General features: G+C 49.5%; 1 protein-coding gene across 1 annotated transcript in view; it reads left to right on the forward strand.

Annotated features, from left to right (window-relative positions):
- The window catches only part of Asb18 (ankyrin repeat and SOCS box containing 18), a 58,385-nt gene that overhangs the window by 5,315 nt on the left and 33,507 nt on the right, over window positions 1-19,563 (forward strand). The window contains 2 exon segments of the mRNA XM_076866306.2: window positions 13,242-13,364; window positions 16,705-16,972. Of these exon segments, the coding sequence (XP_076722421.2) occupies window positions 13,242-13,364; window positions 16,705-16,972 (391 nt within the window).

Genomic DNA, 19,563 nt, shown 5'->3' on the forward strand with positions numbered 1-19,563 from the left:
CCCGCCAGCTCCCAGAGCACATACCCCTCTGGGGAAGTGTGGGACCCAGCTTCCAGCCATGAGCCTTTGGTATCACCCTGAGACCATGTCCGGACCGTGGCCCTGGCTTCTGTGTTATTCCCACTGATACTTCAAACTCAGACACACCTCCTCGAGGGCAAGACCTTGCCTAACGCTTAGTGCCCAGACCTCACACAGGCTACAGACTGGGGTACAGTGACTGCCACAGGCCAGCCAGACCTCTTGGCTGGTATTCCAGGGGGGCCGGGGGGCGGGAAATGCACTTCCATAGACACATCTGGAATTCGTTTTTCTGCAAAGGAATGTTTCATTCTACTTTCTTCCAAAGCCGTCTAACTACCATCTAACATCGTGAGCATTGCATTAATTGTCCTTGTACCTGCTCATCACCAACCGGCCCACTTGGCACCAAGAACACAGAGAGGGAGAAAGGACGACTGGGGGAGGGTGGCGAGGCCCTTCTTGCCCCCCATATGCATCAACTGCACAATTTGGTAACTGGTGTAATCAAACTACTTAAGGAACAACTGATTACTAATTGCTATTATTAAGGATGTCAGCATCCTATGATTTTGCTGCTGATATATTATATACAAGTCAAGATGCTACTTGAATTCCTGATTGAAATAGAAAAATAGAGGCATTCTGTTGTGTTTGGGGTAATGGTATTTAAGCATCCAGAGGAAAGTTAAAGAAATACTAATTGGGTCTTTATTAAGAGATCTGTATAGGTGGAGAATGAGCGTGGGTAAACGGGCAATGGACACGTGTGCACCCGGGAAGCTGGGGTCCATGTTTTGAATTACACTTCTTGTCCACAGCTGGACGATAGGCCGACCCTGGGGCCACATCCACCACCCCCAGTGGGCTGTCCTTCCTCAGGCACCAGGTAGAGACCGCACCAGGTCAAACAGGGGGACCTCAGCTAAGCCAGCACAGCTCTGGCCTCCCTTAAAGCACAATGAGGTGCGCATGCGCGTGGACCTTGGCACAGTGAGAGGAGTGAAAGGCCTCCAGCCAGGTGAACCGGTTCCCACCGGCGCTCTGCTACTACCCGGGTGGCCTTGAATGCATCAGCCCACCTGTCCGAAAGAAAAGTTGTGCTACAATTGTATAAAATGAATCAAAATGCATTCTGCTGTCATATATACCTAATTATAATGAATTAATTAATCAATTAATTAATGAATGAAAGATAAAAGAAAGAAAAAAGATGATATTATTCCGGATCAACCCCAAGGGTCTATACAAATTGGACTAACTCGGGTTCTAAGTCTGACTTGTGTCAGGGAGATTAGAAGCACTCCTTCCCACCCCAGGTGCCTTCCCAGGAGTGGCTCAGCCTCTCAGGGCCTGTGTAGGCCTTCCCCTGCCTTCACCAGAAGGGCTCTGAGGCCACTTTCAGGTCAGCTGGGCAGTGAAGCTATCAGATGGGAGGCTGGTGGAAAGCTGTACATACAGACCAAGCAACCATATCTCAGTTAGACCTCGAACCCGCCTAACCTACAGGCAGAGGGGAGACCCAACAACTCACAGTGATTATTTTTCAAGCAGAGGAAAATGAGGCTCAGAGAAGCTGAGCTGCATATCTGAAGCCCCACAGCCAAGGGCCAGCACAAATCCAGTGCACTCCTGGTGCTCCATGTTGCCTGCAGTTGCATGCTTACATCCTGCATTTTGCAGATGGGACCCTGAGGCTTTCTTGTATGCACTTACTGGTGAATGGACAGTAAGGAGCAGAGTAAAACCCAGGTGTTTCCTGTTTTGTAGTCAAGCCTCTTGCTGCCTGCCCAACCGGTGGCACTGTGCAGGAAAATGCATGAAGAAATGTCCCCTGTGAAGCTCTTTTGAATTGAGAGTAGCACACACACATGCACACACACACATTCACACACATGAGCATAAACACACATGCACCCACAATATCAATAGCCTGAAGTCCCTGGATTCAGCAAAAGTGTTCAGGGAAAAAGAAAAACATGGATGGTCGAGTGGGGTGCTCCTCTGAAGAATAAAAGCAGAAACTAGAAGCAGGAGGTCACCCATGACAGGGAAAGAAAGAGAAGCATCCACCAACTCAGCTGCTCACCCGGCCAGAGAATGTGGGGGCAGGGAGACCCTGCTCGAAGCAAAATGAAATTAAACCTTTCTAAGCACTTATAAATCAGCACCTAATGACACTATCCCACCACCAGCCTGAGCATTGCTCTTATTACTTTGATTCACAAGCCAGGAAAAGATCCGGAATTATGCACAAATTATTGTCCCATCTTCTTAATTAACGCTGATTGCAAAATTCTTGCTAAAGTCCTTGCTAACAGACTCAATTATGCGCTGCCTGAATTGATTCACCCAGATCAAGTGGAATTTATTAGAAATACACTTTCCTACAATAACATCAGATTATCTTTGAATATAGTTAAATTATTTAGGAATAAAATGGCTGCTGCTGCAGCCCCTGCTTTAGATACAGAAAAATATCTCTCCCCACCTAAAATTAGAATATTTCTTTGCTTTCTACAAGATAGCTCCCCCACCCTGGGCGCTTATTTTTCCCAGAAGCAGGTTGGATCACACTGTGATGAGATTAGATGCACGCCTTAGAGCTAATGGTCCAGCTTCAAAGGCATATGGGAAGGAAGGAAAACCCTACAGGGTCGCGTCTCCGCTACCCCCAGTATGAACCGTCACTGCCTCTGGAACACGGTGAAATTGCAATTAGACTAAATCAGGATATTTTCAGAATCAAAATTGAGAAACAGGCTAATAAAGAAATAATGTATGCTGATGACATCCTTCTATTAGCATCACTCCCGAGCACACTGGAGAGGTTCCAAAGAACAAAAAGAAACGAGGATAATAGGGAAGAGGATGTTGTGCCTTCCAAGATGAAGGCGGCGGCTGCCTGCAATGGAGGGCTCTGCTTCAGAATGCAACACTCCTAGGGGACGCGGTGCAAGTGGCAAGCACACTCCCTGGTCCCACCTACCTGCTCCACTTCCTGTCACCCCTAATACCAACTTCAGCACCCAGAGGTTGAACAGGGACTAGGTTGGTCTTATTCACCATATCTGGGCACATAATAGCTCTAAATACATATTTATGGGCCAAGTAGCACAGCTATTAGGAATAGCAGTCTCCCAGATTGGCCTTGCAATTATGAGCATGCAGAAATCACCCAAAGAGAGGAAGTGGGGTTTCCAAGGGAGATACAGCAGGGAGAGAGGAACAGGACCCAGCTGGACCTGGGCTGTGGGTCTGTGTTGTGGGACTGTACCCATGTGGACACAGACTCTAGACGTAGTGAGGAGCCATTCAGCAGAGGAATGAGATCACATGACTTGGAAAAATGAAAAAGAAAACCATGTGACTCTTTCACATAGGTAGGAAGGCTAGAGCCGAGAAAGTGAAGCCGGGAGACTCGTCCGACTGTCTGCTCACGCCCTCTCCAAGCCCCCTTCCCGCTTGCTATGAGAATCCCTCCACAAAGTGCTCACCTAGAAAGTGCCCCTTGACGCTGGGGTGGGTCTCATTCCTGTTAACAATGGGTTAACAGCACATCAAGGATGACAGAAGAAAGAAAAAGAACCTGCGAATGTGAAAACATATCAATACAAAGTTCCCAGTCTGAAGAACAGAAACTAAAACACCTGGAAATAAAAATGACCCAGGACTGGGGATCAGATAAAAGCTCTAACGTATTCAACTGGAGAGGAAGAAAGAGAATGGACAGAAAAAAAAAGATCAAAGAAATAACCACCAAGCTGTGCCAAAAATTTAGAGGTAGAAGACATAAATTTACAAGTTCAAGTTCAGCAGACCTCAAGCAGGGCAGACTCAATTACACTGAGTCTCTTTTACCTGGAAAATAAGGACCAGGTTTCACTGGAGTGGGGGAGGGAGAAGCGTGCCCAGAGAAGGCTGGCATGCCCGCCTGCTGTTGGAGGCCGGGGCCTACACCACCCACGGCAAGGGCTCCCTCCTGCCCCGCCAGCCCTGCCGGGACCAGCTGCCTGGCTTTATGAATAAAGTTTTATTGGAGTGCAGCCACGTCCTGCCTTCATACAGCATCTCTGGCTGCTCTCAGGCTGCCACAGAGCTGATCTGTCACCACAGAGACCACACAGCCCTGAGATAAGACCTGAGATATTTATTCTCTGGACTTCACAGAAAAAGGTTGGTGAGCCCTGTCCAACCACAGTCAGGCTCCATTTTGTGGCAGGAATCAGAGGACCTAACTGACCTGTGCATCCCAAGACGGGCGGGTTGCAGGGCTGCTCGGAGCCTGGTGGGAAGCAGGTGTCGTTCTGGGGGTGCTGGGCACTGAGGGGTCAGTGAGCATTGAGAGTGTTCATAGCACCAGAATGTTCATCAACATTCCCGTGTGAGGACATGTAATTGTGTGTGTTTTTTCCTTTTTTCTTTAAGTGATTAATTTTCATTGGATTTTGAAAAGAATCAGTTGTAACAGATAAGGATTTAAAAAAACAAAAACAAAACCCTCCCTGGCCTTCTCCTCTGGTGTGGAGGAAAGGTCTAATTTGTGGTGAGGGGCCATTGTTTCTGGCCCTCCTCTGCCTTTGCGTGCAGTCTCCTCTGCCGGCTGCCTCCTGTCCTGGTACCTGCTGACCGCCATCCTTCCAGTGGCTCAGGGGCCTCACAGTTGGGTGCTGGGTGGAGTTTGACCCACAGGACGTTTTCTAGGATCAACACCTAGGAAGCCTGTTGGCAGTAGGAGAAGGGACTCTTGTGACACCGCCTGATGGTGCCTTGGCTAGCTGCAGTCACAGCTCTGGAGCTAACTGACTTGACATAGTTTTCCCACCTTGGATCCAAATGGCAAGGTCTCTCTACCGCACCTGGACCTGCCTGTGGGTCAGGCCACGTCGGGCAGGGTGCCCGGGTGAGGCAGCTCTCAGCCCCTCCTCCAAACCTTAAGGCACTGACAGCTGCAAGTCTCCCCAACACTGGGGTCTGTGTCCACCCACGTCCAGGCCTCGCCTCGCCCCAGCTCTGAACCTCAGACCCACGGCCTCGCTGGTTTCCTTCCCACCCAGGTCCCCTCTGCCTGACCCCGCCACCTGGCTTCCAGATGGCCCCCTTGTTAGAGATGCCCACCTCTCACTCTGCCCAGGGCCTTCAGCTCCAGACAGCAGGTAAAGAGGAGGAAGCAGACACCTCAGAAGAACACACCATCCTTGTCCTGTCTCCTGGCTCTGCTAGGTGCCGCCTGGAGGATGCTGTCCCAGCCACCCTCCCTGCCACTCGGACGCCTCACCCAGCACGTCACCCCGGTGCAGTGACCACTGAACTCCGTTTGCCCGTGAATGGTTGCCACGTCTCTCCTGCCAAATCTGATGCTGCTCCCTGGTGAGGACCTCCACTCTCTCCCTTTGTGCTTCTAGAACCTAAAAAATGCTCAGAACATGTAAGTTCAATGCGTTATCTCCCAACTGAGTAGAAATCCACCCTCTCACCTGCAAATTATGGAAGTATCAGCATCAATAAACTCTCCCAAAACTCAAATTAAAAAAAAAAAAAACACTTTCATAATTTAGTAGGCAAAAGAAAAAAATTTGACTTATATTTTAAATTAGAAAAATGTAATATTTTGTATGTTAAATATTCATTCATATTTTAATAATTTTCACTGTTTTTCTGTTGGAGTTTAAAGTTCTAATTTTTTGCCAGTAAAAAATAATAATTCCAACAAACTCTTAGTCCATCAGACAAACACAGTGGCAATGGGACCAAAAGAGGCCCCAGGGAGACCTCCCTACTCAGCAGCAGGCTCAGGAAACTTCTAGAAGGGACACTGAGGATGATCAGCATAACAATCAGACAAACCAACTTCAAGAGAGAAGTATTTTGCTCCCTGTGTGAGATTCATAAAAAACAATCAGTCTGAACATGCAATTTGTCTCAAGAGGCAGAAGCTGCAATTTCATCATGTAATTAAATCCCCATGACAGTTGTAAAGAAACTTCGTCACCTTTATCAGGGAAAGTGTTGATGAAATGCTTTCCAGCAACGTCCCCAGAGCCTATAAATGTCCTTCCAGGGCTATTTGCTCCGGGCTCTGCAGGCCGAGGATCTGGCGGCTGGGCTTTCCACTCATCCACAGTTGATGCTCAGTGTTCAAGGGCACCTCTATTTCTAAGCTTCCCAAAAAAAAGCCCTCCCGGGCTGTCAGTGCCAGCAGCACTTGACCTTTGGATAAGATCACATTAATAATGAGAAGTGACTTTGTTGTTTTGCATTCTCTGCACTGCGCTCGGTAGCAACATTGGGAAAATAAGTTATGAAGGTGGTTTATGCCCCCCCCCCGCCATTGTGTTCTTCCACATGATGAGAATGAGATTTCTTAATAATGTGAAATCAGTACAGACAATTTAAGTCATTATTAATAGATACAGTTGATCTGAAGAAGTAAAATGTTGTAATGCTTTGTTAAATGAGGTGTGATGTGCTAACGTTGTTATTCAGACAGGAGGTTAAGATATTTAACATGTTTGATGTTAATGCCTATGTGACTAACTCTGGTGAATATGTCTTAGAAGTCATGAAAATAGAGCCCTACCCACCTGCCAGCTTCTTATTTTTAAAAAATTCAAACAAAAAAAAATGTTAAATGGACCCCTCCGGGAAGGAGAGGTGAATGAAGAGTAGTGTTTAGAAATTTTGTAGGGAGAGTAAGACCAGGGAAAGGGAGTGAAAGAGCCACTGTCAGGTCTGCAGCCACCATGTTGTTGGGGTAACGTCATCCCAGGCCCAGTGGAGTCAGCCCACTGCCATCTGTATAAACCGTCATCCAGGGAGGGCAGACTGACCCCACCAGCGTATCCACAGGTGTGTGTAAGAGTGTGCATGGAATCTCATGTGTCCTCAGGCTCTGGCCTCTTGCCCTTCTCTATCCAGTTACATGGACCCTTGTATCTAGGAGGAGGTCAGATATTTTCCAGTGACCCAGGAGAGAGTCAGAACCTTGGCCCTTCCCCAAGAACATGAAAAAATGACAGGGGCATCCTGCTGCCTCCAAAACCCTTCCTCTTGGCCAGAGGCATGGAAGCGGCTGTGTGGAGACAAAGCTGGCCCAGTAATCACCCAGCCACCAGCCCCACGTCCAGGCCCAGCCAGACTGTTCCACAGAGCACCAGCAGAGCTGATCCTCAGAACTGCTGGGGGAAAGAGAACATCTGTCACCTTAGTGACAGGAGACCATGGTCCCAATGTTGCCACGAAAATAATAATTACCTCTCAAACACTGTCATTCCTGTATCCCATTAGAATTTCAAGTAGATTTCACCTTTTTCATCTCATTTGATCCAGAAAGAAAAATCCCTGTCTATACTACAAAACACAGTTATGAAAAACTAGTTTTCGTGCCTCCTGTAGACAACACATAATGCTTATTATTCAAGTCCTAAGAATATTCTTTGCAAAATTACATTCGAAATCAAGGTACTACATGGCTGGGTATTGAAGAAACTTAGTCTATTTACTCAGTTATCCACACACAAGCTCAGCATCCTCTCCTGCTTGGATTTTTGTCTTCCTTTCTCTAAATTCTTTCCACACTCTGTAATAAAAGGCCACAGAACTACCTGTGTGTGGTACCCTGCCATGGCCGCCCATACAACGAGCGTCCTCTATCAAAGAGGGACCGCTGGATAGTTCGTCTGAAGAACTAAGAACACCAAGCGTACTTACTGATTTGGAGAAGCTTGCACTCATCAGAACCTCATTCTTCCAAGGGGGGCACTGTGTTCATTCAGGAGCAACGTCTCTGACCAGCTCCCCAGAGCAGAAGCCGGAACGCTGCAGGGACTGAGAAAGCATGGAACCACACTGCAAAGGAAAGGGACAGGATTTTAATGGTGGCACCAGAGAGAGAGGAAGCCAAGCGGGTTGTAGAAAGGTGGGATGAGGCTGTGCAGACTGTGATCAACCCACTCAGCCCACTCACCACGCTCATCCGTGTTGTTAGGGCTACTGCACAAACAGGCTCACCTAGAAAACTCCACGGAGCTCCCATGTGCACCAGCATGGGGCAGAGCAGGAGGAAGACAGTCCCCAGGCACACAGAGGTGGAGGCCAAGCCAGGGGCTCTAGGGAGACTCTCTGTCTTCAAGCCAGGGCCTTGGTGACTGAGGGAACCCCAGCGGACACCTGGCTGACAGTTTCTCTGGCTGCACATTCACGCTTTGCATGTTGTGAAGCAGCTTCTGTGACTGGCTGCATTTATGCCATCTAAACATGGGTGCCAACATCAGCTCACCCACAGTCCCAAACGCTCTGAGCTTACAAAGAAGAAAGAGAAAAATCTAGAAAGAGCAACAGGAGAAGCCACAGCAAGGAGCGGCAGCTTATGCCACAAACTTCACAAGGAAACAGGATCCTGTGTGTCAGAGGTTTGGAAGTCAGATCGGGACGTGGATGGACTCAGCCCTTTGCTCTGGCCTGTTACCATCTTTAGGAACCCTGACTGTGTCCTGCTCCAGGTCACCTTTCTGATACCCAACTCTGCATGTGCTCAAGGTGGGGCTGAAGCCAGGCTCTGTGGCTTCCTTTCAGAGCAGTGGCCCCCGGCCCTGCTGCCCATTAGCAGCACCTGGAGAGTTTCTGGCAGTCCTGAGCCATGCTGAGCCCGACACCACCCCAGAGCCTCTCTGCCCCAGAGTCGGGCACCAGCAATCGTTACAGCTCATGGGAAAGTCCCCCTCATGGCCGAGGTTTGAGGCACTCTTCTAGAGGCATTGTGTATATTATTTCTCCAGTTTGAGTTTTTTAACCAAATTTTCCCAAAGAAAGATGTTGGAATCCCCTCTCCTGAGGTCATGGAAAGCGCACCCTGAAGAATCTAAATGCAGAGTTCCTCAGCCCAAGCCAAGGAGGCTGGAAGGCTGCAGCGGCAGGACACAACAGCTCCCACACCAGGCACGTTCCTGTGGGGCACGATGACCCTGTTTAAGGAGAAACACAAGGCCCCAGCGGCTGACCTGCTGTGTACTTTAGGTGTCTGTGTCCTGGCATTTAATGAGAACATATCCTGTTTTGCCACTGGGGAAAATGTTTCTTAGAACTAGCCAATCAGCTCCTTGTCTCCCATGTGTTTTGCTGTAGTTAAGATGTAGCCTCACACGGCCCTGTGAGGGGAGTGCTGTGCGAGAACAGGGCAGGCTGGGGCTCTGCAGGCCCAGCTCCCCACAGTAAACACACTGTCAGTTTTAGGACTCAGCGTCTTCCTACATAATTGTGGGACGGAATGCTCAGAACAAAGACACATCTTTTTTTCAACTTCTCCCAAAAGTTTTCATGACACTTTCCATTAAACATTGAGATACGCACACTGGCTGCACAGCCCCTCCTTGGCAGTGAATGACCAAGTCACAAGAGACAATTCTTCTGGTCCACCTGGCCATGTTCTTAGGGACTCCCCGAGCTCCAAGTGATCCCAGTCCTTTTCTAAATATTCCCAAACCATCGTTTCCATAATGTCACGAGGGGACTTGCCCAGGGCTAATGTGAAGCTCGAGAATCTGAGGAATCCCTATCCTTTTCCAATTTGACAACTAAAACTCCAGCCTTCAGGTCCTGATGTTCCACCAAAATTCCCTCAAAATTTCTGGCAACTTTGGATGCATATTTACTCTTGAAAGAAGCTGAGTTTCCCTGTGGACTGAAGGTAGCAGAGCAGAGAAGACTTGAGTTGCATCTTGAGGCTAGGCCCTGGGTTTGACAAGCTGAGGGATGAAGGCGATAAAAATGACACAAAAACAGCTTGCCAACAAGGTATGGATGGCAAAACTGGGGTGCAACGGACAAGGAGGAGCCCAACCAAGAACACTGGGTCAGGAAACAGTGACACTTGAATCCCTAAAGCATGTCACCCAGCGGGCGAGAAAGAACAGTAACCAACTCTTGTCTACTGGGGTCCCCTGGCCACTGCTCTTCCCTGAGTGATCCTTGCTGGTAGGGGTACTGCCATTTACACCTCTGAATCTCCAAAACTCCCACCCTAAAACGTAAAGATTACATAAATGTTTATTGAACAAATACATGAATGGAAGGGTTGGTTTTCAGGTTTGTTTATTTAATATAATTGTCAACAGTGTATCTATTCTTGTCTTAAAAAAAAAAAAAAAAAACAACTCTGTGCCAGGCCTTTGGAGTCACCCCCATGCCCCACTTACCAGGCAGTGCAGTCATCGTGGGCTATTTTTAAAGCTCTCACAAAGCACCAAGTCTGTTCTTGACTACTACTCCCCACTACTGAAATCAAGCTTGGATATTTAGGGAGCTGTTGACAAAAACACATGGAAGCTAAATTTAGCCTGGAAGGACGTAGAGTGTCCTCTCCCCTGGACTCCCCTCAGAGTCCCATCCCTTTTTAAAATACCCCACGACAAATTATATCAAGTACAAAAAAAAATCCTCCAGTTTAAAGTGAAATGCAAACTCAAGCAGGGTCATATTAAAGTTGTGCTTGAGCCAGGTATGGTGGCACACACCTGAATCCCAGCCCCTAGGGAGGCTGAGACAGGAGGATCATGAGTTCAAAGCCAACCTCAGCAACTTAGCTAGGCTCTAAGCAACTCAGTGACACCCTGTCGCTAAGTAAAATACAGAAAAGGACATGGGATGTGCCTCAGTGGTTAAGTGCCCCTGGGTTCAATCCCTGGTGCTAATAATAATAATAATAATAATAATAATAATAATAATAAAGTCATGCTTGAATAAGTCTTTCAGAGATCTAATTACAAATAATCAGTTGCAGAAAAAATGGCCCAACGGCTATGCTTAGAGAAATGAAATATCCGAGGAGCCTAACACTGCTACTAAAAAACGGAGCAACTACGTACGGCTCATGTCCAGGCGGCCGGACCCCAGGCATAGCTGTCCCTCACCGACATGAGCCTCTGCTTTTATGGCATGATCAGTATCTGAATCTGCCTGTGTGAGGACCACCCAGACAGACAGACAGGGCACATGGCCCCAGCACATCCTCTGTGGCGCAGGAGTGGGTTTGACATTTTGTGGGGAACCTCTGGGCCTCGGGTCGGTCTGTGCCCACAGTGGTGCCTGGAACTCAGTCCACGCCAAGGGTGAAGGCACGCCTCCCTCTGCCGGATTCCCTTGGTTGGAGGTGTTCAGGAAGGGGCAGCCCAGAGACCAGGTCACTGTCAGAAATAAAGAGCCTGTTCCCTCTGGGGCCCACAGCTCTGGTGGAGCTCAGAGAGGAGGGGGAGTCACAGGCAGCCTCCATGTGCAGAACAGAGACGGGACATGGGGTAAGAGGCTGCTTGTGAATTTTGACTGCGACGGAGAACGTGCTGCCTGGATGAACTCTCCAGCTTGACTTCCCGTCTGCCTTCCTGTCGCTTCTGAGCTGTTTACTGGATTGCAACACCACATGGGCACGAGACGCGTGGGTCCCGTGTCTCCTGCTGGCAGGGCATGGATGGCGGATATATCACCCTCCCTGGGCTCAGCTCTCCTGGCAGACCTCACTGTTCCTCCCTCGGCCAGCCAGGCACAGCCCTCCTGACCCTCTTCCTGCCTTTATCATGATGCATGTGGACAGACCAACTTCCTAGGGAGAATGAGCGAGAGCCATAAAGTATATGAGTGTGTGTGTGTGTGTGTGTGTGTGTGTGTGTGTGTGTGTGATAGTTTGATTTACAATATAAGGTGGGAAAAGAGCTTTATTTAAAGCCCTGAACTAATCTGTAGTAAATAACGACTATTCCTATACAAAATGCTTGAGACCAGAAGTGTTTGAGATTTTAGAGTTTTTCAGATTTTGGAACATTTGTGTAGATTTTACTAGTTGAGCACCCCGAATCCAAAACACTCCAAAATCCAAAATTACATATCAAAAAGGTTCAGATTTTGGAGCATTTTAGATTTTCAGATTAGGGATGCTCAGCATATAGTTAGTTATTAATTTTTAAAAAAACCTAATTATTCGGTTTTTTTTAATAGTGGCATTCCTCATCTTGAGCAAGGATGCACATTTAGGGATATATTCTCAGTCACTGGAAGTAACTACAGGCCGCTGCCACCTCAGAGGATGCCTGAGGGAAATCCTGGTGTCCCTACCAAGGGACACTCATGCAGAGCCTGGTCATTTGCAGCTTCCAACTGGGCCTGCTTCTTAGGGGCTGATGCAGCCCTCAGATCAAATGTCCACTCACTGGTGGCCACAGCCACAGAGACAGAGAGTGAGACAGGAAGCAGAAGGAGGCCCTGCAGAGTGGGCAGGAGAGGCCTCGCCTACTTTTTTAATGGTGTATTAGTAAGAATTACGAATGAGCCTTTGCTGGGAGGGGTTGGCTAGCTCTCTCCACTTCAAGACCAGAGTCAACTTTTTCCTGCAAAGAGCTGGAGAATAAAACCGTTCTGCTGTGTGGGCCATCTGTCACTGTCAACCTATGCAAGCCTGCCAGGCTGAGTTTGAAAGCAGCAGCAGACAACATGGACATGAATGAGACGGAGGGGATCCAGTAAACTGTATTCATGGACACTGAAATTTGAATTCCTGTCATTGTACATGTCAGGAAACAGTCCTCTTTTGATATATATATTTTTTTTGCCCAAGCATTTATAAATTAGAAACCATTCTTAGTTCCCAAGCCATTCAAAAACTGAGCACGGAGAACACCGACGAGGGAAGGCCTTTCAGCTCCATCCTCCCGACAGTGGAAACTATGAGAGAATACACTCCGAGCAGCAGAGAGGCATCTGGGGAGTCATCCACCCAAACAGCAGATGAAAGAGAAGAGTCCATCACAGCTAAACGTGTGTGCTGGGCATCTTCCCCAGACATGTGGAGAGCAGTTTGAGATAGACAGATGTGTCTTTCTCTGCAGCTAGCATCTATAGAGTCACAGGGGTGGCCGAGCACTGTGGCATCTCAGTGATCACATGACCCTGGTCATATCAAGTAACCATTATCACATCAGAGTCCACAGGAGTTATAAATATACCACCATCGGGCCCCAACTGGAGGACAATTGAGTAATGACAATAGAAATAGCTCACACTCTACAAGACCATCTTTCCCCTCCTAAAGACTTGTTCTGAAATCAACTGCTTTGTAATGGAGAGACGGCCAGAGCCCATCACAAGAAAGCTTCAGATCTTTCAGAAGATGGAAAAAGAGCCTCGGGTTAGAGCAGGGCCACCGGAGCTGGAGTACCATGCTGCACTGGTGGCAGGAGACCTGGACCATATTCAGCCTCTCATGGACCAGTTCTTCCAGGATGCCAACATAGTATTTGAGATCAGCAAGGATGAGATGGAGTGGCAGGTGAAATCCCCAGCTACGTTTGGGCTGTCAGGTACCCTCTGCCTTTAAAGCTCAGTTGTGTGTTTCTAAGGAGCTACTAACACTCTCGGAACATAACGGGGCATGTTTGTTGGGCAAGTGGACACTGTGTTTAAGGAGAGACTCTAAGCAAAGGACATCTGTAAACGAAATTTGGTCTTTGTGGGTTTTAAGATGTGGGGTTTTGGTGATGGGATAAGAGAGATGCAATTAGAAAAGCAAAACAAAGTGAGAAATGCCCATCTGATAATGCTCGACCTGCCTCTTGCCTAGAAAAGGGAGCTGGCTTAGATGCCGATGTGCCAGCACCTACACTTGGCAGCCACGGAGGCAAGAGCCAGAGGAGGAGAGTCAGGCCCCTGTCATGCAGCTCTGTGGAAGGTCCTTCTATGAATCTATTATTGCCACAGCCTCAGGGAGAGCTGTGCCCCAGCCACCCCACACATAAAGGTCAAGAGGCGCACAGCAGATCTTCCTCCTGGAAGCGAGGGAGGCTGGAGAATGAAACCCCAGGTCCTTGTGTCATATTTGTCTGAGTACACTCTTGATGCCTGGATGTGGTCACCTGGGCCCAGGCAGGCAAGCAAGCCCCCAAGGGAAGAGAAGCCTCCCCACCCCACCTGGATGTGCAGATGCTTGCTGACCACCTGGCTGCATCCAGGCTTCTTGGCTGGCAGTTGCACTGGGACCCCCCTACCCAGGGCCCATGTGCTAGAATCCACTGCAACTCTGCCAGATATGGGAATTTGAGAATCTGCTGCCGGTTGGGCCAGGGGCAAGTGTCCATGCCCCTGACCTGTGAGCTCTGGCAGACAAGGAATGTGGAAGGTCCATGTCCAGAGACCCAGCATCCCATTTGGTTTATACCTCACACGGGGAGAAGGGGATAAAGCAGAGCACCATGGAAGGACTGAGCAGCCTAACCCACATGAGGAGACAGGGCTGCAGGGAAGGCAGGCGTCATTGCATCAGGCTCACTGCCTCCCAGCTGAGCCTCTCCAGGCCTCCTCTCCTTCACCTGCCCCTGCCCCGAACCAAGAATGCCACCTGCTTCAATACTTGGGCCATGTCTGTGTTATTTTGCAGACTGGGGATTGAACCCAAGGCCTTGAGCATGCCAGACAAGCTCTCTACCACTAAGCTATACCACAGCCCTATTTATGTTTTATTTTGAGGCAGGGTCTCACTGAATTCCCCAGATTAGAACTTGATCCTCCTGCCTCAGCCTCCCAGATAAGTGGGGATATCAGGTGAGCACCACCACACATGGATGCCACCTGTATCTTTTTAGTCACATGCTTCCTGGCCCTGCACTTACTCATATGCTCAAGCCTCAAATTTCAAATAGATGCTAATTTTAACCCATCTCTTACATGTCTGAATTCAAAGTCTGGGTTCTATTTTCCTCAGTAACCTTCGTGCCCCTAAGCTCTGCTGCTTTCTGTGGCACACCTGCCCAACAGAAGGCACAGCCCGCCAACAGAGAAAGGATGGGAAATGCAGTCCAGAGACTTAGCACTGGCCTGAGGCTCTGTGCACACTGGGAAGGGAGGGAAGATGGGGTGGCCTGGACCCCAAGCTCTTGGGCCCAGCTCTCCAACTTCCCTGAAGCAGAAATAGCCCCGGCTGAACAGTGCACCTGCTCTGAACTCTCCTGCACAAAGACTTCCTGGTGGCCAGTTCCAGCCCCCCATGGCAGCTCTGAGGAAGGGCATGCTCTGGGTACAGGCTGTAGGTTCACAGTGGCCAAATCCTGCAGCCCACAGTCCCAGGAGCGGCTGGCATGGGGAGTGCACAGTGAGAATCTTCAATCCATGTTCGTCCTGGTGGGAGACCAACAGGGTCAGGGAATTATGGGAAGCTAACTCAGACTTTCTTCTGAGAGGGCTGCCCTAGAATCCAGGCTCTCTTGGCCTACTGGAAGCTCCTCATTCTCTTTCAGGACCTGAGGAAGGTGCTGTCCCTACCTCTGGCTGAGTCAGATACCCACCCATGGCATTTCCATCAGTCTAAGGAGAAACTCAGGAATCAAGGATGGGTGAACAGAGCTGGTGCGGGAGAGTTGGGAACTTAGCATGTCCTGCAAAAGTCAATAAGTAGACTTCATGTCTCTGGAAAATAAATACAATCAAAGAACCAAGAGTGGGCCCGTGCAGGAATGTAGAGTACTGCTGTCATTAGGACTACCTCCATCCAGCCCTCTTCAAGTCTGACTCAGACATCAGTGGGAAAGGCAGCCAAATCCCATGCAGGATCCTAGCCCTGGGCCTGTAGCCACCATCACTCCACACCAGGGACAACAGGCCCCTGCCTCCCCTGCCTGAGGGGGCAACAGCTCCAGGCTGGGCCCTTGGGCCAAGGGGCAGGCTGAAACTGTGCACCACACATGGGAGGTAATTAATGAGTGGTCTTTCAAAACTGCTCAGCATGGGTCTTGGGAAGGCGGTGGCCTGCAAAAAGGGCCTCCTCTGCAGCTCATTACGGCCATGGTATCGATTCTCCCATCATTATCAGAAGGCCTTCCTGCCATGAGAAATCCTTGATGTGTATTCACCAGGGACATCTCCCCCCATTTCCACGAGTGCTCCTGGCTGCTAACAACCTTCCACGGGCTTTTTGAAAGCACCAAAGTTTTCAGAGAAGTGAAATGTATAGCACCTGCTCCATTCATCCCTCAAGAAAGAACAACCCTATATATACACACACCCCTCAAAAGCACAGAGAAACAAACCAGAATTGTGCTGAATGTGGACGGCCACATCAAAGAGGCCTTCGAAAACTCAGCCACTTCCAAGGGGGCTAAACTTTCTCCCAGAGCTTTTCTTGGACAATCTGGGTGAGGTGGGTCAGTTTGTTTTGTCTGTTTGTCTTCTCTTAATCATAAAGAGGTAAGTTTGGCAGTTGACCCAGATAGGGCTGAATTCTGGAAAATTCCACTGCCCACTCTCCTCTCTCAGGTCATCCCTAATTCGGTGCTGGAAAATGTGAATTCTGCCCTTAGATTCTCCCTTTGCATCGGCGGGGTGGGCTTCTGACTACTTGAATCTTACCAGCTTTCTCAGTCACCCCCATATTTGGAAAGCCTCTTCCTTCCCAGCCACCCCACTACCTCTCCGTTTCAGCTGTACCCTTCCCAACCTTTCCTTCTCTCTCTCTTCCCTGTCTCCACCTCTGTCTTGCTCAGTGTGTCTCACAGCTCTCTGTCCCTCTATACTCTCGGGTGTGTCCCCTGCATGTGCACCTGGTACCTACCGCCAAGCAATTGTCTCCTGCTTCTCCCGCCTTAGTGTAGCGCGGCCCTATAGGCTCCCCACCCAACCCCATCATTTCACACCTTACCCCCCTCCTGCCAGGCCTCTGGACCCTGGAGTATAAGCGGGAGCTCACCACGCCCCTGTGCATCGCAGCAGCCCATGGCCACACCGCCTGCGTGCGACACCTGCTCTCCCGCGGCGCTCACCCAGACGCCAGCCCTGGAGGCCGCGGGCCCCTGCATGAGGCCTGCCTCGGGGACCACACGGCCTGCGCCCGGGTGCTACTACAGCACGGTGCGGACCCGGACCTTCCCAGCGCCGAGGGCTTGGCGCCCCTGCACCTGTGTCGCACGACCGCCTCGCTCGGGTAAGAGCTCCTGGGTTGGGGACAGCCGCGGCCCCGGACTCCACCCACACCTAGGACCCGGCCTCGGGACTCCTCCCGGACTCCGACCCTGGGCCGGGGCGCGCCCTCGGCCGCCAGTCCCCGGACCCGAATACCCCGGGGCCCCTTCCCCAGCTCCGGGCCCACATCCCAGATCCAGGACCCCTGACCCTGGACCCTGGACCCCAGACTTGGCCCCAGGCGCGCACTGGCCCCGCCCCCAGGCCCCGCCCCGCCGCCAACCCCCGGGCGCGTTAATTAGCGCTTGATGGCGAGCGCGGGGAGGCGCCACGCCGCGGTAATGAGCGCGCTGATCGCGCCCGCAGACGCGCGCTGGAGAATGCTAAAAGGCCGCTGGCGGGGTTGGAGGCTGAAAAATTAGGGTTTTTAATGATAATTTTATGCAGAATAATTGTCACAGTGTGACATAAATGGTTAGCTCCTCGGGCGGGGGCTTCCGAGGCCCGCGGGAAGCGGAGCCGTGCGGGCCTCGCCCCCGCCCAGGCTGTGCGGCGCCGGGTTCGCGGGCCACACCGCAGACCCGACAGCGACCTCCACTCGGGGACCGCAGCGTCTCAGCAGAGGCGGCGGGGCCAAGTGCCACTGCACAGGACTTGGCTCAGTGTCCCTCTGGCATCGCTTAGCGTTGGCCTTGCTTTTACTCCAGAATCCCGGTCCCCGGCTTGGGTTCTGACTGTGTGGCTTGTCTCCTTGGTGTGAGGATCAAGTGAATCACCCAGGCAGAGTGGTCGTGTCGCCCTGCTGTTCCCCCACCAACTGCCCGAATTACACAGGTCTCCTGCACCCGGAGGGCGAGGGCAGCGGGCACCAGGACTGCTGGGCTCCTGGGCACGGAGGCAGGGGCGCCACCCAAGAAGAGTCCCCGGAGTTCAGTGTGGGGACTCAGGACTCAGACCCCTACCACTCTGGAGAGTGAGCGAAAGAAGCAGGGTTCTGGCTTTGGCCAATGTGGGCACAGGCACACATTCGCGAACCGTCGCCGTTCCCCAAGTGGTGAACCCAGCCACCTCACCAAAAGCTCCTAGACCCCACACTCTCTCTCCCATCCACCTACTGAGATGCTTTCTGGAATTTTCAGCAATTTTTTTTTAGCAATTTCTAGAATTTCATATTAATGGAATATGCTCTTTTTTGTCTGCCTTCTTTCGACATAATTATTCTGAGACTCATCAGTGTCATGGTGTGTATCTTTAGCTCCTTCCGGTTTCTCTTGGAGTACTGTTCCATGGTGTGGCTGTACTACTGTGCTTATCCATTTACGGCTAAAATACATTTGATCATTTCCATTTCCAGCTATTACAAATAAAATGGCTACTAACCCTCTGTATGGGCATAAACTTTTATTTCTTTTGGATAAATACACAGGATTGGAATGGGTGGAACATGTGACAGGATTAAGAAGATTCTTTTTAAGGAACTGCCACACTAATTTCCATAGTGCCCTTTACACTCCCACCGCCCATGTCCCAGGGTCTGCTTCCCATCCTCACCAGTTCTTAGTGTGGTCAGCCACTAACTGCAGACATTCTAACAGGGGTATAGAAGTAGCTCTTTCTGGTTTGGGTTGGTGTTCCCTGATGACTAGTGATATTCAGTCTCTTTCAATTTAATTATTTACCATCCGTGTGTCTTACTGGGTGAAGTGCCTGTTCAAATCTCTTGCCCATTTTTAAAATTAAGTTGTTTGGGTTTTTTAATTAATTTTTCAGATTTCTTCATATATTTTAGGTAAAAGTCCCTTGTTACATATGTGATGAACAAATATCATCTCCTAGTTTCTGGTTTTTATTTTCTTCTCTGAACAGTGTCTTTTGAAGAACAGAAATTCTTCATTTTGAATCCAATGTATCGATTTTTTTTTCTTTTAAGGGTTGTATTTAAAAACTTTTTGCATAACCCAAGAAGCTCACAGAGAGTTTCTCCTTTTTTCTTCTATGAATTTCATAATTTTACATTTTTAGATTTAAGTCTGTGTGCATTCAGCTTGACATGGTGGCAGTCATATTGAGGCACTTCTGCCATGATGGCCCAAGGTAGCCTATTTTTCCTGCAGTTTCCCATTCAACTATAAATAGACAAAAACACTAGACTTGTATATGGAGCTTTATAACCAGACCCTGGCTCCAGGGATGTGCCTGGCGCTTTAATATTAGACTAAGATAAAACAGGATCAAGGATAAAGTCACTTTTGTCCTAACCCATAAATATGCCCCTTTTGTGACCCATATTGCAGGAATCCAAGTATTAAGTCAGTCCCCCAATAAATTGCATTCTGTGCAATACTGCATCTACCTGCCTTTTCCCTTCAGCCTCGACTGCCATGACCAGCGCCGCCAAACTAGCAGCTTCCCCCAAAGAGTGATGGGAGATTGGAAGAAATAAAGAGTCAACACATGCAGACCTTGAAGATAAAACACTGGGGTCCGGTGGAGTGCTGCTCTCCGATGGAGAAGCAGATCTAAAGAATTACACCAGCAACCTTTATTATATGTCTCTAAATCAGATGAAAGACAATCCAAGTGGTTTTTCTTTGTATTCATGAAAGTTACAGA

This window comes from Callospermophilus lateralis, chromosome 9, assembly GCF_048772815.1.
Source record: "Callospermophilus lateralis isolate mCalLat2 chromosome 9, mCalLat2.hap1, whole genome shotgun sequence".
Taxonomy (NCBI): domain Eukaryota; kingdom Metazoa; phylum Chordata; class Mammalia; order Rodentia; family Sciuridae; genus Callospermophilus; species Callospermophilus lateralis.